This window comes from Triturus cristatus, chromosome 9 (assembly GCF_964204655.1).
Source record: "Triturus cristatus chromosome 9, aTriCri1.1, whole genome shotgun sequence".
Lineage (NCBI taxonomy): Eukaryota > Metazoa > Chordata > Amphibia > Caudata > Salamandridae > Triturus > Triturus cristatus.
In genome coordinates, this window is record NC_140592.1 from 230,979,101 (window position 1) to 231,000,516 (window position 21,416).

Below are 21,416 nucleotides of genomic sequence, written 5' to 3' on the forward strand. Positions count from 1 at the left end.
ACTCCTATTTTCTAGTGTTGGGTCTGGATGTGTGCAAGTTGATTTTCTTTGAAGATGTCTTCTCGATTCACCAGGTAGTTTTCCGCACGGAGGGTGAGGCTGGAGATGGGCGAAGCAATAGAGAAGAACAAGAGAGAGATCACCATGCAGGAAAAGTATAAATGATCACTGCAACAACAAGAGGCTTCTTGAGGAGGCGGGTGGGGACATGTGAATCTACAGTACTACATGCCACGAACAGAAGCTTGCAGGGCAAGCAACATTTTCCGTTCGATGCATGAATGGCTGTAGATACACATGATGTGCATAGACTATAAAGCAGTCCTTCCCTAGGAAATACCTAGCCTGTGGCTGTTGAAGTAGACTGAAAATGCATACAGCGTACAGCCTGGTCAACATTGTTTTGTTGGCATGCTAGAACATCCACACAATAGTGCTTTGTCAAAGTATGTGTTGTAGACCAAGTAGCTCCTTTGCAGATGTCAGTTTGGGGAATATTCCCCATGAAGGCCGTAGAGGCCCCAATTTTTATGTGTAGAATGGGCTCTTGGAGGAATTAATTGACTCTTGGAGGAATGGGCAAAGTCCTATTGGCTTTTGCATAACAGGTTTGGCTACATTTGACTATCCATCTGGCTCAGCCTGATTTTGAGAGAGCCTGCCTTTTATGGGGTTTAGAGAAGGCAACAAGTAGCGTTTGAGCTTACATTAATAGCTACCCTATTCAATATTAGCATTAGTGTCAGTGATCACCTGAGTACATCATGCAGGGCTGCCAACAGTGCCGTAAACAAAGATTTGTCCGTTTGGAATGCCTTAACATGGGTAATACCTACAATGCCTCTGGCACAAAAGTAATACTATTAGTAATAAGCCCCCCAAACTTGAAATGATTTATCACTCAAATATCAGCTCTAAATACATTTTGCAAATTCAACCAGTTTCCTTCTCCAAACATCAGCTTAGGAGTCCCAAAGATACACACATTTTTGTCTTGAATACACGCATTTTAATTTTAATTTTAATACACATATTAATTCAGACTAGCAAATGCTTTTAATTCAGTAGGCTGGAATGCACAAGTAGCTGGAGAGCTACCCATAGCTCACAAGCTACTGGTTGGAGAATCTTGGTCTGCAACGCAGTCAGGATGGAGAAAGAAAACTGGCAGTTCTATAGACTGGTTAAGCTGGAAGGGAGAGACCACCTTAGGGAGGAATTTAGGGTTAATGCCAAGGTCTGCATGTTTCCTTAAGGATGTTCATGCATTCAGGAAGAAAACTGAAATAACCAAACTCTAAGATCTCAGGAGCCAGATCGCAAAGTTGAGCATCCTGGGGTTCGAGTGCCTGATTTCTCCATGGTTCCTCGTGAGAAGGTTCGGCCTGCTGGGGAGCCGCTCACGAGGACCACTGAGAGCTCAAGAAGAGTGGTGAATCATGATGTCTGGCCAAGGTGGGAGCCACAAGGATAAAGGGGAGAAACGTCTGCCCGAAGTTTCCGGACTACAAATGGAAAGAGAGGGAGAGGCAGAAAAGCATAGGCAAATATCCCTGACCAGTTCATTCATAGATCACTGCCCATGGACTTTGGCTATGGAGTTAAAGAGAGCGGGTGCCGTACTGTTTCTGAAGGTAGTACATGGCTGTCAAGTTGTCCATCCGTATGAGGACTACTTTGCCCAAAATATGGAGGAGCAAGGTCTTCAGCGCTAGGTGGATGGCTAACAGCTCCAAGAAATTGATGTGGAGACCCCGATAACTGGGTTCCTGCTGAACTCGGAAAGTCAGGTCCTATAAATGTGCCCCCACCCCGTGAGGCTTCTTTTGTAATGATAATTTGTAGAACAGGTTAGCAAAAAGGATGCCCCTGCAACAAATTGTTGGTGTTCCCCAACTGCAGAGGGCAATATGTGCAGCGGCTCATCAACACTAGGTCTTCCCAGTGGCCTTCCGCTTGAGACCATTGATGCATTGAGCATCCTTGCAGTGTGTGCATGTGAAAAAAGGCCTCGGTAACTATGGCGATGGAATAGTTTCTTACCTGTAATTCCAGTTCTCTCATAGGGGAATTTCCATGATAAGACATAAGCATTGAATAGTCCCACCCATGTAAGGGGACCCTGTAGCAATTCTTTAATATATCTTTTTAAGTGGAGATTTTCACCTTCCTTCTGGAAGGCCTGCAAATACATTACGAAAAAGACAAATAATGTAGCCTCGACACATAGGCTACAATGGTCCAATTCTTCATCATGAAGTAAAAAAAAAAGGCAGTACATTAAATATGAGAACAATTTAAGATGTTTTGCAAACAGCAGAAATCCCCCTCACAAACCTCTTTTTTATGATAGAGATGAAGGAGTGCAGGACAAAGTAGCCTCATATGCTGTAATAATATGGCTAAGATAGAGGCTGTGCCTTTAAGAATCCAGAGAATATCAGTATCCTATCATGCCCAGGTGGCGGTTGTTACTTCAGTTCTTTTTGAAGGCGAATTGAGATATATGTAGATTGTAAGGATATCTCTGTCTGTTCCACTGGGGAGGCGGAGGGTTGCTTATGACTTATCATGGAACTTCCCCTATGAGAAAACTGGAGTTACAGGTGTCTCTCGTACGGGATTTCTGTGTATAGCCATAAGGGTTGAATAGAATAGCAAGCCTATCTACACATGGCGTGGTGGAGGAGACTAAGGATGAACTAGACAGTTTAAGCAAATAGGTTTCTGAGGGAAGCCTGCCCTACTTGAGCATCTGCTCTATCATCAGAATCTAGGCAGTTGTGCTTGGTGAATGTATGAACTGATTTCCAGGTAGCTGCTTTGCAAATTTCTGGCCTAGGAATATTGTGCAGCAAAGCAGCAGTAGCTGTTTTCCTCTAGTGAAGTGTGCTTTTGGTCTAGCTGAGAGTGTTTTGCTTTTTGATAGCAGAGCAGCATACATGAGACTATCTATGCTCAGAGGTGGCTAAGCCTGTACAGAGTGGACCGTAGTTGATAAAAAATTAGTCTTATTTCCGGATGTCCTTTGTCTTGCCTAGATAGAATTTAAGAACTCTCCTCACATTCAGGGAATTGAGTGTTCCTTCCCCTGGAGTAGATCGATTCTGATAAAAGTGGTTAACAAGATTGTCAGGTGACATGGAAGTCCAAAATTACCTTAGGGAGGAATTTCGGGTGAGTCCTCATGACCACTTTACTAGAATGAAATACGGTGCATGGTTCATGCTAACAGTGTACTTGGATCTCACTAACCCAGTGGGCAGATGTAAATGCCACCAGGAAAGTGCCTTGTGTATGTGCTCGAAGGGGCCCTGCATAGCGCGTGAAAGGACTACATTAAGCTCCCATTGAGGGAAAGGGCGCCTAATGGGAGGAAAAACCTTCTTCGAACCTTCTAGGAAATCCTTAATGAAGGGGACTCTGAAGAAAGAGGTTTGTGCAGGGTATTTTCTGTAGGCAGTAATAGCTGCCAGGTGATCCTTTATATAAGAGAATTGTAAGCCAGATTGAGCAAAATGGAGTAAGTATGTAAGAATGACATCTTCCTGGCAAGAGGTAGGTTTCTTGTTCTTAGATTAACACCATATACAGAATCTCTTCCATTTGAAGGCATATGCAGAATGTGTGGAAGGCCAGTTTGCCTCTTTGAGGATATTCATGCAATCTTGCAGTAAGTTCAAATGTCCATACTACACTAGCTCAGGAGCCATGCAGCCATTCTCAAAGAAGAGAGATTGCGGTGTACCATCTGGCCTCTGAATTTCATCAGGAGGTCTGGTCTGCATGGCAGCTTGAGATGTGGATGGATTGACTAGGGAAGGAGGTTCGTGAACCACCATTGACGAGGCCACTCTTAAGCTATGAGTATCATCTTGGCTCTCAAGTGGGACAGCTTGATGAGGACTGCTAGGATCAGGGAAATGGGCAAAAATGTGTAGAGAAATTTGCTGGAACAGTTGATCCATAGGCCATTACCCAGCACACCTGGCTGGAAGCACCTTGATGTAAAGCTTCGGCATTTTATGTTTTCTGCTGTGGTGAACAAGTCTACAGCTCGGGTGCCCCAGAGTTTGAAGATGTCTTGAATGAGGTAGTTTAAGACCCCGTTGTGGTTTTCGTAGAGGAGTCTGCTGAATCTGTTTGAACATTTTGTACACCTGGAAGATGAGTTGCAGTGATTGTAAGGTCTCTGGCCAGAAGCCATTTCCAGATTGTCTGGGCTTTGTGATAAAAGGGCCTGGACCTCGTCCCTTCCTGCTTGTTGAGCTAGAACACTGTTATGGTACTGTCCGTCAGAACAAGCAGGGAGTTGGCCTTGAATGATGGATGAAATGCCTTCAGCGCCAGATGGACTGCTCACAGCTCCAGGTTAATGCAGTATGTTGATTCTCTTTGTAACCACCTGCCCTGAAATTAGAGGAGGTCCATGTGGGCTCCCTATCCGAGTAGTGAGGCATCTGTGACTATTTGAGGAGGAGTCTCCTGATGGAATGGTGTACCTTGAGGTAGGTTGGTTGGAGAGTACCACCAAGGACAGCTTTGCCTGATGGGATAGCTGTATCTTGTCATCCCAATTGCCTGTCAGTTCGTCCCACTGGTCTTCTAGGCATTGCTGTAGGGGCCTCATGTGCAGATGGGCATTCGGTGTGAGAAAAATGCAGGAGGCCCTTGAGCCGAGGAGAGAGGATACTATTCTAACGGTTTGATGAGAAACTTTCATGAGAGCCTGAGACTTCCAAAGGATTGATAAGTATCTCTGCTCCAAAAGACACACTCTTGCTTGTCGGGTGTCGATGAAGACACCTAGGTAGTGTAGTAGTTGCACTGGGACAGAGGCTGACTTTGTGTGGTTGACATGAAGGCCCAGGCGTTGTCGGAGTATGCAAGTCCAATTGTAGTGAAACTGAGCCTACTGAGATGTGGATGCCTTGATCAGCCAATCGTGTAGATATGGGTAGATGAATAACTTGTGTTTCCGGAGATGGGCAGCAACTACTGCCATGCACTTGGAGAATGTCCAGGGTGCTGACTTCAGGCCGAATGAGCGAACTTGGTACTGATAATGGTCATGCCCAACTACGAACCTCAAGAACTGTTGATGCTTTTGAGCGATTGGAAAATGAAAGTATGTGTCTTGAAGCATGATGGAGCAGAGCAAATAACCTTTGTGTAATTGAGGATAAATTTGGTGTAATGCTAGTATCTGGAATATTTCTCGCCAAATATATTTATTGCCCATTTTGAGAGCTAGAATGGGTCTGAATTTGTTCTTGTCTTTTTTTTATACAAGAAACTATCTGGAATATAGCCCAGTGCTTTCATATTGGGGTGGAATAGGTTCCACCGCCTACTTTTGGAAGGGGATGTTGACCTCTGCTCGTAAATGTGGTAGTTAGTATCTGGATGGTTTCAGAGGTATGGACGGTGGCGGACTGGTGAACCTGAGACAACATCCATTGTGAACAATATTTAGAACCCAGGCGTCTTGTGTGATGTTTTTCCACTCTTCCAAAAAATGATGGATGCCTCCCCCTACCGGAGTGGTTAATGGAAAAAGGGGAAGGGAAGATTCAAGGTTTTGAACCTGATGATTAACCTCCCTGAGCAGGCAGCTGGCTTGATCTTCCTCGAGCCTGCTTTCTCTGGTAGGACTGGCAGGATCGTTGTTACTGTTACTGTTGTTACTGTTGTTACTGTTGTTACTGTTGTTACTGTTGTTACTGTTTACCAGTTTGTTGGGGGCCCTGATACCAACGAGGGGGTTGAACCCTCTGTGTAGAAAAACGCCATTGGAATGGCCTGAAGGTTTTTGTTTGGCTCTTTAGGTTTTTCTTAGCCGACGGCTTTCAAAGTCTCAATGTCTGCCATCAATCTTGCCATTTTGTCATTGGTGTGAGTGCCAAAGACAGTGGTACCAGAAAATGTCAGATTGAGAATTCTTTGTTATGATTCTGGCTTGAGAGTGGTAAGGCGAAGCCACAAATGCAGTTGGAGAGCGACATAGTGGCAGTATTCGTGTGCCGTAAGGTGTAGGAATCAGGCTCTGTATATACTGTACCAAAGTAAGATATAGTGTGCACAGAGTCCAGTGGATCCCCAGAAGCTTTACAGAGTCTAAAGTAGATAATACTGTACTCTATTTTGTGGTAGTATGGCTGAGTAGTCAGGCTTATCAAAGGGCTGTGTTAAGCGTTTGTTGTACAGACTCAGGCAAGATGATTACCAACACTTAAAGACTGAATCCAAGACCAATTGTTTTGTATATGAATATTACTTAGTTACCTTTATTTCTAGAACCAAGAGAAACCCAGCTGCAGGTAAGTACCAGTTTAAAATAGCAATACTCTTCAGACAGGACTGTCTTTCCAATAGCAATAACCATACTTGACAGTGATACTGAAAATACTTTGTGGTGTCAATCAACAGTAGCAGTAACTTAGCAATGCTCAAGATAGACAGTGCAAATATCAAGAAATGCAATACAGTCCTGTGAGAAGAAAACAGTTATGCACATTTACATGTAAGTAGTCGACTTACACATCCAGTCTTCGGGGTCAGATCAAGGTAGGTACTGCACCACCAGCGGCACTTGGGCGGCCGGGTGCAGAGGTCACTGAGTGCAATGTTAGTCACTGGAGACCGGTAGCACCCACAAGAGGTGCTGGTTTCAGGTAGGTACCCGTGATTTCAGGGCTCTTGTGCCAGTGGTTAAGGCAACCACAGGGGGGCCACAAGGGAGCACCAAGCATATACCACCAGCAGCACAGGGGCAGCGAGGTGCAGGGTGGAAATCAGCATTGGGCGCCCATTGCAAGTGAATGGGGGATCTCAGTCACACAAAGAGGGTTCAGGCTAGGACCAGGAGGCCCGACAAAGGTGACCCAACAGCTGGGCAGGTAAGTAGAAGTGTTGTTGGACAGCGTCTTCTTCGTCCTTATTCTTCTTCAGGGTCAAGGTTCAGGGGTTCCTAAATTTAGGGGAATTACAAGTACTGGCAGGCAGCAGCCAATGGGCTCCTTACATTTAGGGTGACTACACCCTTTGTATGCCCCTTCCCATTGGGGAGGGGGCATCCCCTAAACTGATTGGTTAATCTCCTTCCATCCAACATGGAAGATTTTCTAAGGAGGGGGTCACCTCGGTCTGGGACACCTTTGGGGGGTCGCGGCAGAAAGGGGTCACACCTCTCCAGCTTACTAATTTTCCTGCCAACGCTGCTGCCAAAAGTGGGGCTTGGCCAGAGGGGTGGGCATCTCCACTAGCTGGAGAGGCCCTGGCTGGCATAACAAAGGGCAGGAGACCTTTGAGACTCACCACCCTGAATGTTGTTACTGCTTTGGGTAGTTGATGATCACCTCCACCCAAAGCAGGCTTTGCTCCTGACCTACAAGAGCACACGGGCTCCCATCACAGGGGGTCAGAAACATGTCCGAGTGTGGCAGGCTGGTGCAGACCAGTCAGCTATACACCAGGGAGTTGGTCGTTTTTCAGGGGACATCTCTAAGATGCCCTCTGAGTGCATTTTAACTCAGCCTCGACCCTCGATCTAATAATTTCCAATCCCAACTCCATTCAGCTCAAATCAATTCTCCCCTGTGACTGGACGGACCATCACTATATCACCTTCCGTATCCTAGAAAGTTAGAACTCCAAAAGATCACAACCATTAAAACAAAAACATTGGAAAAGAACGCTCCAAAATACAAACGTTAATGAGCCCATATCTCACTGTAATATCTCCCTACCACCGCCTGCAAACATGGCTGACGTTCACGCCAACACGGATCACTATAACAACTCCATGTTGTCTGCCCTGAATGCAACTGCCCCCATCAACTAAAAAGAAAATCCATCAAAGACTCCAAACCTTGGTTCACCGACAGCCTAAACGCTGACAGACGCAGCATGAGATTAGCAGAACGTGCCTGGAGATCCGCTCCATCCACTGGTCTACTAAAAATCCTAAGACTAAAAAGTAATAGATACAGCAAACTCATCAGAATGGCGAAAGCAACCGTCTTCAAATCCCAACTCGACAAAGCCAAAAATCGCCCGAAAAGGCTGCTCGTGTTGATTAAGTTACAATCCAATAACACTCTTATCCAATCTTCTCTCTTCTCCTGCCCTCAGCCAAACTGCGATGCCGTTGCCGACTTCTTCCTGGAAAAGTCGAGTAAGATCAAATCAGATCTAAAATCTGTCCTGATTGCTCTCTCACCCTCTCCTGACTCCGCCTTACCCTCGCCCCCTACTACACCGCCCTGCCCCTCCCCTAAAAACAATGCCTCTTGGTGTCAATTCACACCCCTCAATGAAACTGCCATCTTCAGCATTCTCTCAACCCTGAAACCTTCAAATCACTTCAATGATCCCCTCCCCCCAACTTCTTTAAAGAAATGATAGGATCAGTAGTCCCACTATGGTCGAAGATCCTCAATGCTTCTCTTCTTCAAGGTGAGAGCCCTGACTGCCTGAAGGCGGGCCTAGTTCTCCCCATCCTCAAAAAACCCACGGCAGATCTAGAAGACCTGAATAACTATCGTCCAATCACAAACATCCCTGCCCATCCACGCTACTGTCACATCCCACAGAGCCCGTTTCAATTACTACAGTGCTACTTTGAACTAATCACCGTGCCCTTATCAAAGAGGCATTTGCTTTGTCCACGGACCTGTCATACAATATGGGAATATTATTTTAGCCATACTGGCTGTTCTTGAGAAGACTACTTCTTCTTTCCATTACAGAGAGTTGTCCCATTGTGGAATTATTACTCATCGTCGTGCATGCCCTGACGAAGTTCACTTTTTGAACGAAACGCGTTGGCTGAGACTGTCCTCATATTACTGTTGGATTATCACAATAAAGAACATTTCCATTGAAGAAAACTGACCACTTGGTGTGATTTAGAAACGGAACAATATGGTAGTGCACTGCTCCATTTTTTCTTAAATCCTTGGGAAATGTGTACATGAACAACTGTGCAAACACATTGAGCAATTCCAACTTCTTGACCAATTACAATCGGGCTTCAGTCCTGGCCACAGCACTGAAACAGCCATCACTCATATAGTGGATGACGCGCTCACTTTGCTTGATCCAAATTAATCTTGCCTACTAATACTACTTGTAGGTTGGGGCTCTCAGGCACTGTACTATAATGGTTTACCTCTTTTCTCAATAACAGAACTCAGAGAGTCAATTCCAATCAAACTCTATCCAACCCCAGTCCGTGCACACTGGGTGTGCCCCAAGGCTCCTCGCTCTCTCCCACGTTCTTCAACCTTTTCATTGAACCACTAAAGCTTTAAAAATCCAATATCACATGTATGCGGATGACACTCAACTGTACATGAAAATCACTTCTCCTGAAGATATCAAGTCACTCAACGGAACCCTGTACAAAACACTAAAATGGCTAACCTCTAACCACCTCAAACTAAACGCCCTTAAACCGAATTCCTCCTCATCTCACCACTAGGCAAACCCTCATTGTTGAGAAATATCTAACAAACCTCTCAGCTCTCAACTGCACACCACACATCATTGATTCCACGAAATCACTAGGAATTGTGCTAGATAAGAACCTAAACATGCAGGATCACATCAGTGCATCTACCATAGGAGCGTTTTATCAACTGAGCATCCTAAGAAAACTCAAACCCTACCTTCCCCATGATGACTTCAAATCTGCTGTGCAAGCACTAGTCATCTCAAGACTAAAATATGGCAGTGCTATTTTATGCGGGCTTCCGAAACTCAGTTTAGTCCCCCTTAGAGCATCTTTGAATGCTGCGACTAGACTCATCACCGGCTCTAAGAAAACCAACCACATCTCTCCGGACCTGAAATCGCTCAACTGGCTTCCGTTGGAATCAAGGATCCAGTTAAAAATTGCATGTATGACTCATAGACCACTACACTTCAACACTCCTCTTTACCTGGCAAATAATCTCGAACTATCGGGAGGCTCCAGCCCTCTAGGACACAGGTCTTCAAACTGTGGGGCGCGCCGCCCTGGGGGGCGTGGATGGGTTCCCAGGGGGGCGCAAAAGCCTCTGCAAGTACATGTAAATGAAGAGGCCTGGAATTGCAGCGATGTGTATTTGCTGCATTTCCAGGCTGTCTTCATTTACTCTGAAGCCCTCAGAGTGCCGTGGGGCCAGAGGTCAGTGGGTGTGCTGCTGGGGGCTCGCTGGGCAGTGTCTGGAGTCTTAAGTCTCCAGCACGCCTGAGTTTTCACAGGTCTTTAAAGACCAATGACACATTTACATACCTTTGGAAACTGGTTACCGAGGTTTTTTCTGTTTCCAGTACCTCCTGGGCCACCACTCTGCCTATTTTTTCATTGTATTTTACATTTACTGATGTAGTGTGAGAATGCTTTTCATGAAAAGGAATATAAAAAAGGGTTGCCAATAGAAAAAATGCCAGCCATGTATGTTTAAAGAGCCTGCAAAGACCTTGCTTTGACACTAAATAGGGTCTTATATAAAAACGTATGTATTCATTTGTAATGCGACTCTGTCTGTTCCTTTTATTTTCAGTCATGAATCATTCAGGCAGCCCTAGAACACATTTAAAAGTGCTTTATATTTTCGAAGTATACACAGATAAGTACCTAAAATAGGGTTTTAGGTACTGTTTATTTTTGTACCGTCTGGGTCATCAAAATAATGAGCTGGCAACCTTAATCATAAGACTGGAAGTTTGTTGCAGGATCAGCACATTATTTATTTCCTTCACCCTCGATTCCCTGATTAATTCCGTAATAGCAATAGTTTCATTTATATCTGAAACCCTACGCCCCGTCAATAACATGCTGATTAACTTCAAGTGTCTGGGAATTCACCCTGCATTCAGACAACTCACTCCTCATTCTCACCCTTCACTTTCAAGCTCACCCTGCACTCACAGCGCATAGTTATGGTTTTTCCGCATTTGCCACATAATCCATCGTCTGCTGCATAATTTACAGATTATAAAATGCAGCAACACATGTTACCTCACAGTGGAAGGCCCTTTCTAAAGGTTGACTGCTCACCTTTCTGTTGCTTGTTGCTATATGTGGGTGTTAATGTGGTACTTATGAGGGGCAATAAAGGCCAGGACAATGTGAACAAGTGTAAAAATAGCAAAACAGCACAGTAATGCTATCACAAAAAATTAAGCATAATTTTCCTTTGCTTGCTGCATAATTTGGCCTTCTCCTGCCTCATAATTCCAATGGCCCTGTTTATAGTACTGTGAGGTCCCAGCCTGTGGCAGAAAGCACTGTGAATATGTAAGTCATTATTTTAAATCAGTATTCACATACTCTAAGCTAGTCTGCTGAAAAATGATGCAGTGATTGAGATAAAACACGTTCTTACAAAATATACTTTAGTAATAAGTAATCAAACTGTATCTAATGCAGACATTTTTGTAAGTGTCTCCACTATTCCAGATTCCAGCTGATAACTCCTTTACATTACATCTTAAAAAGAATAGATCTTTGCCACCATAAAGCTTTAAGCAGATCCACTGGAATTATTCAGCAGAACAGGACAACATTATGCGGCACGTTTGACTAAATTATGCAGCAAGAAAAGGTAAATTATGCGGCACAATGCGCCACATTTTGTGGTTAGCATTACTTCATTTTTTGTCATTTTAACTCACGGTAACACTGTCAGGGGAAATATTTCACCTCATTAGTACCAGTTTAACACCCAAATACAGCAGTAAGCAACTACAAGATTACCAGTCAATCTTTGCAAAGGGCCTTCCACTGCTCCGGAACTCTGTCACGCTTTAAGTAACTTTTGTTCTGTTTGAGCTAGAATCAAGTATTTTTTGTTGAAATCTGCAGATTATGTAGCAAATGCAATAAACTGATAATTATGTGGAAAACGCTGCTGCTGCAGAAACTCATAATTCCAGTGGCCCTGGCTTTAAGTGACTCAATCAATTAATGGCTGGTAAGAAGGCTGGTTTCTTTTTTAACTTTCTGCACTACCACCACACACTTCGATTTCAGGCAAAGGCACCTCAAAGTCAGTATTAACCATTCAGGGGCAGTTTTTTTAGGAAAGCTGAGTCCATGGGGTGGCAGGTAGAAGGCCAGCAGGGTTGCATTCAGATCCAGAGCCCTATTCCTCTCGATCCCTGGGGCCTCACAGTAATGGTCTAGGAGACAGAGGAATAGAGTGAGATTCATAGATATTGTCAAAGAGATGGCCCAGAATAGGGAGCACTGTATGCGGACTCATTTTTATGTTTACAAATGGCCAGAGACCACTTCTTCAGAGAGATACCCCAAAGAAGGGGACAATATAAGTGTTTTAGGTTTTTTTAAAGGGACATTCATTAGTGAAGCTGGTGCTGCTGCCAAGTGTGTAAGTGGGAACTGCTGGTTATCATAAAGGAGCAGATACAGCAGGACTGGGGCCCAGGGATTTGGGGGGCCCACTGCATCACAATTATGACTGTCTACCTTTTTAAAAAAGGGGCATCAGAGCTTATTGTCCTTTCAAGCATTAGGACAGAGGTGATGATCCATCTTGGTGGGGAAGAGATAAAAGATGCAGAGGAGATAGCCTGCTACTCAGGACTGCAGTTATTTTTAGTGCAGCAGGTATAGTTGCATTGGGGTCAAAAAGTGTGAGGGGCTCACAACACCCCTATTATGGGGAGCAGTTTGTTTGGGATATTTGTTTTTGTTTGATTCATTTGCTCTTTTATAAATCTCATATTTGGTGCGGTTCATAAGCTATAGAAAAAGTATTCCTGAAATGATCTCATAAGCCCTGTTCCCTGCACGCAGCCATGTCCCTTCCGCTCCTCCAATCCTTGCCATAAAGTTTTGAAGGGGGGCCCGACCTCAAAAGATTTTGCTTATGGGGGGCTCAGAGTAAAACAGTTTGAAGACCTCTGCTCTAGGAGCACCAGCACACTGCTGCTCAAGCCGAAGAAATAAAAAAAAATGAAAACCTACAATCGTACATTCCCTGGTATTGCCCTGAGAATTTGGAACTCCCTACCTGTGGAAACAAGACTGATTCCTTCAACATTTGCCTTCAAAAGGGAAGTGAAAGCCATTCTGATGAACACTGCGTTGAACTAGAAGTTTTTTTTTCCATTTGTCTCCTATCTTGTTTAGCCGATGAATCTGCTACTTAGCATTTGCTACGGCCTCAAGTGTCGTCCGCTAATATGTCAGTATGTTCCTGATGTATATTTTTCTACTTTGTCTCCCACAGCTATCTAACTATGTCTTTCACAACTCGTTTGTAAAGTGCTCTGATACCCGCTTGGGTCATGTTCGCGCTATACAAAACTTTAAAAATAAATAAATCAATCAAATTTGTAATAAATCCAGCACTGGCATCAGTGTGGGTTTATTATGCTGAGAAGTTTGATACCAAACTTCTTAGCATTCAGCACTTACAATATCTAAGAGTGGAGTTAGACATTGTTGGGGGCATATTGTCCATGCAGCTATGCCCTCACCTGTGATATAGTGCACCCTGCCTTAGGGCTGTAAGGCCTGCCAGAGGGGTGACTTACCTATGCCACAGGCAGTGTGTGAAGGCATTGCACCCAGGGATGTGTACCATGTTGATTGTTAGGTTTTGTCTGCACCAAAACACACAGTCTGCAAATGGCAGTGTGTATGGGTTAGGTGAGGGGTCATTGAGGGTGGCACAATACATGCTGCCCTTAGGGAACCTGGTCACAAGGCCCTTGGTACATGTGGTACATTTTACAAGGGGCTTAAGTGTGGGCCAGAGGTGTGCCAATTGTGGAAACAAAGGTACCGTTTTTGGAAAGAACACAGGCACCGGGAACCTGATTAGCAGGGACCCAATGCACATTCAGTCAAAGTGCATCAGACATCAGACAAAAAGTGGGGGCATCCATGCAAAAAGAGGCACCTTCCTGCACAAGGAGGGAAGAATCTGCTGCAGCACTAATTATCTGATTAGAGACTATCAAACCTTCAGTTTTTTGTTAAAATCCTCACACTTGTCTCTTGGTAGAAGATCAACAAACTACTGCAGGGATTCCCACACAGATCTATCCTATCTGCTTAGCAGGGCAGTGGGGCTTGCAGACTACACTGTGTTTGCGGCAGTACTGCTGTCCTTCCGACCGACAGAGTTCAACTTGAGACTCTCTTTATCCGGAGGAACGGTGGAAGGATGTTTCTTTGCTGCCACTACAATGACTAAGTCTGGTGTTTGGTCCATACGGAGAAAGGCAGTATCCTGCTTCAGAGGACGGTACTTCTTCGGAAGTCTATATGGAGCAGGCTTAACAGAAACTGGGGTTAAGGAGAGGTCCATAGCAGGAACTAAGAGACCGGGAACCAGAGATAGTAAAGGTTGTGACGCTGACCCATGCTGACTGGTCTCAAAGATCACCGATGTAGTCGGCGTTGGTGTGGACATCAGCATATTTAGGTAGGTAGCACCCCTCACCAAAATGTCTTGGAAGGCAGTAATGTCATCTACTGGTGAAATATGTGGAGGAGTAGAGTCTTATAGAATAGGAAAGTATCTCCTTGTACTTGTAGACAAGTGTGTCTGGAGTGAGACCATGAATGGTGACGATGTGAGCATCTGGATGATAGTGATGACCTTGATCTATGATGGTGGCCCTTAGAATGATGATGATGTGCACATGAATGAGATCTGGGCCTAGGTGCAGGATCTAGTGGTGCTGATGGAGGTGGTTGAACAGGAGAAGGCCGAGACGTTGGTTTCGCTGTTGATTGACGTCGATGTGTGAGCATCAAAATTTATGTTGTTGGCAAACAGCAGGTGGGTGTTGTAGTCAACGGGTCCCTTGACGTCGAACGAGGTCTATGGGTGGACGGTAAAGACATCAACGTCAGTACCCTGCGCCTCGACGCTGATCTGTGGTGTTTTGCCTACGTCGAATGGGTAGATGGCGAATAGGTTGGTGGAGTACCTCTTCTCGATGTTGATGTCCTTGACGTCGACCAGGACTAATGGCGTTTTTTCTCAGTTTCCTGTCTGGGACGCCGTCCAAAGTCAGATGAAAAAGCCCTGGAAAAGGACTGACCCTCTTCTAGCTCTGAGGTCCCACCCACAGATTGTTTCTGCTGTTTTCGCTGCTCCTCTGAACCCTGAAGGTGAAGTTTCCCTGTCGCAAATAGTGCATCTGGAAAAGTTCTTGCAGATGTGGCAAGCCTCAGGAGCACTGGGGTCTGGAAGACAAAGAATACATACTCGGCGCAGATCTGTCTTGGCCTTTTTTTCTCCCACAGTCAGGGCATTTATCAAAAAGGGATGGCATTTTTGAAGTAAAAAAACACTAATTCCTATCATAAAATGACAGAAAAAGGCAGGGACAGAAAATTTAAGATGAGTATTTAAGGAAAAATACAAAACTTTATCAAGCTGAATGCTCCAGGATCTGTCAGCAGGAGCCGGAAAAAAGAACTGAAGTAACTGCCACCACCTGCGCATGATGGGATACTAGAGGTCTCTAGGTTCTTAAAGGCACAGCCCTTTTTTAAGCCATTTAATGACAGCCTATGAGGCTACTCTGTCCTGCATGCCTTCATCTCCATCATAGAAAAGGGGTCTAGGGAGGAAGTTTTCTGCTGTTTGCAAAACATCTTAACTTGTTCTCATATTTAATGTACTGCCCTTTTTTGACTTCATGGTGAAGAATTAGGACATTATAGCCTATGTATATAGGCTGCATTATTTGTCTTTTTCTTAAGTGTCTTAACAGGCCTTCCTGAAGAAAGGCAAAAATCTCAACTCAAGAAGATATATTAAAGAGGTGTTCTGGGGTCCCTGCACATGGGCGGGATTATTCAAATCTTAATACTATACATGGAAATCCCCTACAAGAGAAACAGGAGGCCATCATGCCAAGGAGGTGCATGAGTGTTCGGACTGTGACCTATTAATTTGGCTGAAAAAGAGGGAGCAATGCATTGAAAGAATGTACCCTTTCAGGGCTCAGATAGGCCTTGCCTGCCTCTGAGTTGAGAACCACCCCTAGGTAGGATTGGATCTGAAGCATTGGAGGTGGGACTTGGTGGCGTTGATGGTAAATCCCAGGTCGTATAAGAGTTTTATTGTGGCCTGGGTGTGTTCGCGACTCTGTTGCTGCATTGCACTTTTTATCATCCAATTGTTTAGGTAAGGGAATACATGGATGTCCTCTCCTCGCAGGTGTGCAGCTACCACTGCAAGGTATTTTGTAAACCCTTGAGATGCAGTGGTGACCCAGAACACTAGCACCTTGAACTGAGAGTGTTTGCCACTTACCACGAACAGGACTTAGTAATAATGCTCTGGATAAATCAGGATGTGGAACTAGACACTTTTGAGGTGATGTGCAGCCATGAAGTTGCCTTGTTTTAGCAGTAGAATGACATCTGAAGAGTGACCATGTGGAAATGTTCTGACAGAAATTATTCGTTAGGGGCCTGAGGTCCAGGATAGGCCTAAAAGACCCATCTTTTTTGGGAATGAGGAAATAGAGGGAATACACCCCTTTGCCCTGTAGGTGTTGTGGCACAGGCTCTATGGCCCCTTTGAGAAGGATTGCTTGAACCAGGAAGCTGGCGCTGGTGTTCTGGGGAGAGGGTGTGATTGCAAGTTGGTAAGTTAGGAGGCATTGAGGTGAGCTCCAAACAGTAACCATGTTGAGTGATGTCTAATACCCACTGGTCGTAGGTGATGTGTTGCCTGGTGGAAAAGAACCTCTGAAGTCGACCCCTGCCAGGTGTTTTGTGTTTGGGGTTGAGGGCCGGGGAGCAAGTCACTGCTTGGCGGGGGTGGTTCCTTTGGGGAGCCTTGGAACTGTGGCCCCAGTATGGTCCTCAGAAGTAGCCACTTGTGGAGGGTTGCTGAGCCTGCTGACACTAGAAGGAAGTGGAAGCATCTGGGGAGGTGGCCTTGGAGCTGCCATGGTAGGCCGGCCTGCAAAAGGACCCATGAGGTATGGGCTTCTGGAGAGTGCCCACGGCCTTCATGGTCTCCATGTAGAGTGGGGCAGAAGGGGAGGTCTTGTATTTTTTGTCTACCTTAGGGGTGAATACTCAAATTTTAACTGGCTCCCTAAAGATGTCCGAGGCCGGTTTAAGCATGCCTTTGAGTATTGGGAGGAGTTTCCAGCAGGAAATCCTCCTTGACGGCATCCATATGCATCTTAACCTTATGGAATGAAGCAACCCTACCAAGGACTTCATAGTATGAGGTAGTGTCATCTGGTGGGAGGGACAGGTGGGATAGAGCTCAGGGTCCGTATCCACTGGAGGGTTCACAACATAAGGTTCCCAGGGGTTGGTCTGCAGGGGTATATTATATGAGTAACCTGTGACGTGAACTCCAAAGTCAGACTGTGGTGACCCCTGTGGCGTGGAAGGAAGAGAATCAGTAGGGAGAGAAAGTATAGAAGATGAGAGCTGAGGCTGGGGGAGGGTGGGGAGGGGATTGGTGGCTGAGGCTGTGGAAGAGGGCTGGTAGCATTGTTGTGCTGCTTACGCTGCTTGGACTGCGGTGGAAGCTTAGGAGCTGCCTCTTTGATGTCTGCGTGGAGGACACTGGTGGCTGGGCAAGGATCCATTCCATGTGAAGATGGATCATATTGTGCCACTAAAGGGTGTCTAGGTCGTAGTGCAGCTTTTGGAGAACAGGTTCCACAGAGTCAATGGAAAATGGTAGTTTCAGTGCCGGGGATTTCTGTGTTGGCACATGGGTTGTTGGCACCAAAAGGAGCTTCGATGCCGAAGGCTGTGGACCCGAAGGGCGTTTCTGTGCTGAACTTGAGACGGATCAGCCCAAAGGTATTTAGAGTGACAACGAGAGTAGCGAAAATATGTCAGTTCCATCACAGGCAAGGCATGGAGATCACAGAGCAAACAGAAGGGTGAGACCGGGTGGGGGCGGTGTTAGAAGTTAGCCTGATCCTCGCCCGGAACAAAGCTTTGCATGTTGAGACGACACGGGATAAAGAGGTCATGATAGGAAACAATATCGACGGATGGGAGAGGAACAAAGAAAAAACGAAGAGAAAACCGCAACGGTGTCTATTTGGAGTTGGTAACACACATCCGAACCCAAGGGGGCAAAGAAAACAATCTAACGGGTGGAACCGATGATCATGCAAATTACCAGCAAGAGGTGGAGTCACCCTACCTTGTGACTTAAGAAGACTACTTCAAAGAGAAACAACTTGCACACACTGGTGCCCAGCACTAGATGGCAAGAGTATGCACAGGATGTGTATCTACAGCCACACATGCCTTGAACAGTATATTTTTTGGTACTGCGTGGATCAAAATATAGTAACAACTAGTCAATTCTGAGGATATCTTTTAAGTGTCATACATTCATTTTGCTCAAAGTCTTTGTCTGTCTTTTAAAGGTCTGAACAGACCTTGCTCATGGTCGGGTTTTGTTTATTGAAATGTTTGGACGTTACCTCATTCATGGTGGGGTTTTCCCTCTTAAGGTTGCCTGCGGCTGAGATCACAGTCTTCACAGCTCTCATTCCAAAGTCATAATGGTCCTGCATCAGAAACCAAGAGATAGGAAATGCCAGAACTTAGAGAGCAGTGACATTTGATGTGAACACACATCGTAAATTATGAAATGGAAATACAGAGACAGATTGAAGAACAAGACACAGATGCCCTGCAAAATATCAAATTCCAGCAGATAGCAAAAGGTGCATAGACATTAAAGCACAATATCTAAAAACATGACTTTTAGATAGCTGAAGAAAATAAAAACAAGAGTAAAAGTAAGGCAGTTCTTATCTTGCAAGAATGCAATTTTGACAAGTCTTACCTGGGAACTAAGTTGCTCAGAAGAAAGTTTAAATGTAGTAGTAATTTTCTTGGACAGAACCTTTGCATTGTTGAACCCGAAGGAGTAAAGCGAGATTTCTGCAATCATTGCATAGTCAGGAACCATCATAGCAACTGGCCGAAACAGAGCCTATGGGATCAAGTCAGAATTCCATTAGTGTAGGGTGAGCAAGTTATCTAACTCTGAGTTTTGAATCAGCTCCTACTTTAATACTATCAACTACAAAAGCACAGAGTGCGTGATCTAAGAAAGAAAATGTTCTAACCTAGTAGTATTTTATGGAACTGTAATCAATGGTGTTTATACAATTGCACCAGTGGTAGATAACATTTCACAGAATAAAGCTGGACATTTGTCCTAGATGGCATGTAGCACTTTCCAAATCTCTAAAATAAATCTAAATCTAAATACCATGTTATTTATTGTTAAAGTATGAGAAACAGACAGATGGCATGGAAAATAAGGAGTAGAAGAATCATCCACAATTATATTGAGCTATCACGTGTTTTAGAACACAATTTCCATGCAGCATTCAGTCACAAAGGATGGGTGTTTGTGTGTTAGCATCTGCCAGGAAAGAAAAATGACAGCGGTAGCTAGAGCACACCAGCTCGAACATGTGATTGTTTAAGTCTGATTAGAAGTTGGCAAGCTGGGTGCTGCATGATTTGAGTCAAACATGGATGTCTGTGTAGGGAGGTAATTGTTTCGTTGGTGCAAGAAGACAGTGTGGGGAATACACAGATTTGTGTGTCTGCATTTCTGTGTGTGCTTGAGTAAACACATTCATGTGCCTCGGACCTTATGTATTTGCATGTGCATCTGTGTCAGTGAGTGTGCCTGGCGTGTTTTCTCCTCTGGCAATCGCCCTCTGAAGTAGGGTGGCTCTGTATATGCTATACCAAAGTAAGGTATAGTGTAGACAGAGTCCAGTGGATCCCCAAAGGCTAATGTAGATAATACCTTACTCTCTTTTGTAGTAGTGTGTTTGAGCAGTTAGGCTTTTCAGACGGTTGTGTTAAGAATTTGTTGTAAACACACAAGAAATGAGGGAGAGAGTCAATGACTTACTCAAATTCAATGTTTGTATAAAAATATTACTTTGTTACTTTTATTTTAGAACCAAGAAGAACTCAGTTGCAGGTCAGTACCAGTTTAAGAATAGCAATACTTTCAGGTACAGTAGGAATGTGTTGCAAATAGCAATAGAAATACTTTACAGTAATACTGGAAATACGTTGTGGGTTCAATCATCAGTAGCAATAAGGTAGCAATGTAGAAAATAGACAGTGCAAATAGCAAGAAATGCAAAGTAATCCTATGGCAGGAAAACAGTTATACACATTAACAGGTAAGTATACAACTTACTATCCCAGGCTTTGAGTGTTTTGACCAGCACAGGGCAAGGTTCAAGGGGATGCCAAGTCTGCACCACCAACTTGCACAGTGACGGGCGGGTGCAGGTGTCAAAGGTGGTGCCGGGAGCCCAATTTTAGTCTATGGAGACTGGGGGTGATTGGAGATACACTGTTTGCAGGTAAGTACCCATGGTTTCAGGGCACAGGCCCTGGGGGATTAGACAAGTACAAGTTGGGCCACAAGCATCACCAAGCTTACAACACCGGCGGCACAGTGGTGGCCGGGTGCAGGATGCAAACACATTATCAGGCACACAATGCAAGTGAGAAGGGGAACTAGGTTTCACAAAGAGGGTGCAGGCTCGGACCAGGAGGCTGGACAAAGGTGACCAACGACTGGGCAGGTAAATTGAGATGTCAGTGAGCACCAGAACACCGTCGACAGGGCTCCCCAAGGTCAGGGGCTGAGGATGCAGGGGTGCCTTTGGAGGTCAAGAAATCTTCACTGGAGCCGATCGCGGTCTGGGGGACCCTTCGTGCTGAGGCTGCAGGCTTCTTCATGGAGTCCAGGAGAGGTCATCCACCAAAGGATTCGAGATCAGGATCGCTGGGCACACTTCATTGGACTGGTAGGCCACTCGAGCCGTGCGCGTCGGGTGCACAGTGGGCAGGACTTGTGTTTCCGAAGTGCACAGGTGTCATTAGAGTTGCTTTCTTTGTGCACAGGGCCACTTTCCTCGAGAGTCCTTGGTCTTTAGGGAAGGCAGGCAGTCCTCTGAGGGATTTAGTGGTTGCTGGGCTCGCAGGACGAGTTGTCTTCTTTGAGCAGGGTCTGGAAGCTGCAAACAGGCCGGTAGGGCTAAGGCCAAGTCAGCTGCTATCTTGAGTCTTCACTGCTGCACGGCTCTTCTGTCATTCTGTTTCTTTAGGTTGCCAGGGAACTGAGGATCAAGGTTCAGGGGTGCCCCTAAATACTCAATTTAGTGGGTGTTAAAGGTACTGGCAGATAGAAGCTAATGGGCTACTTATCTCTAGTGTGACTACACCCTTTGTTTGCCCCCTTCCCTTTGGGAAGTGGGCATTCCCTAATCCAATTGGCTAACATCATTCCATCCAATATGGAGGTTTTTCAAAGGAAGGGCCACTTCAGCTTAGGACTCCTTTGGAGTGGTACTGGCTGAGAGTGGACACACCTCTCCTGATTACTAATTTT

General features: G+C 45.1%; 1 protein-coding gene across 1 annotated transcript in view; it reads right to left on the reverse strand.

The window, feature by feature from the left end:
* The window catches only part of DNAH1 (dynein axonemal heavy chain 1), a 1,256,292-nt gene that overhangs the window by 611,493 nt on the left and 623,383 nt on the right, over positions 1–21,416 (reverse strand). Inside the window, exons 32-33 of the mRNA XM_085624793.1 lie at positions 18,825–18,974; positions 18,457–18,543 (exon numbers count right to left, since the gene is read on the reverse strand). Coding sequence (XP_085480919.1) covers positions 18,457–18,543; positions 18,825–18,974 — 237 coding nt within the window. The remainder of the gene's footprint in view (positions 1–18,456; positions 18,544–18,824; positions 18,975–21,416) is intronic.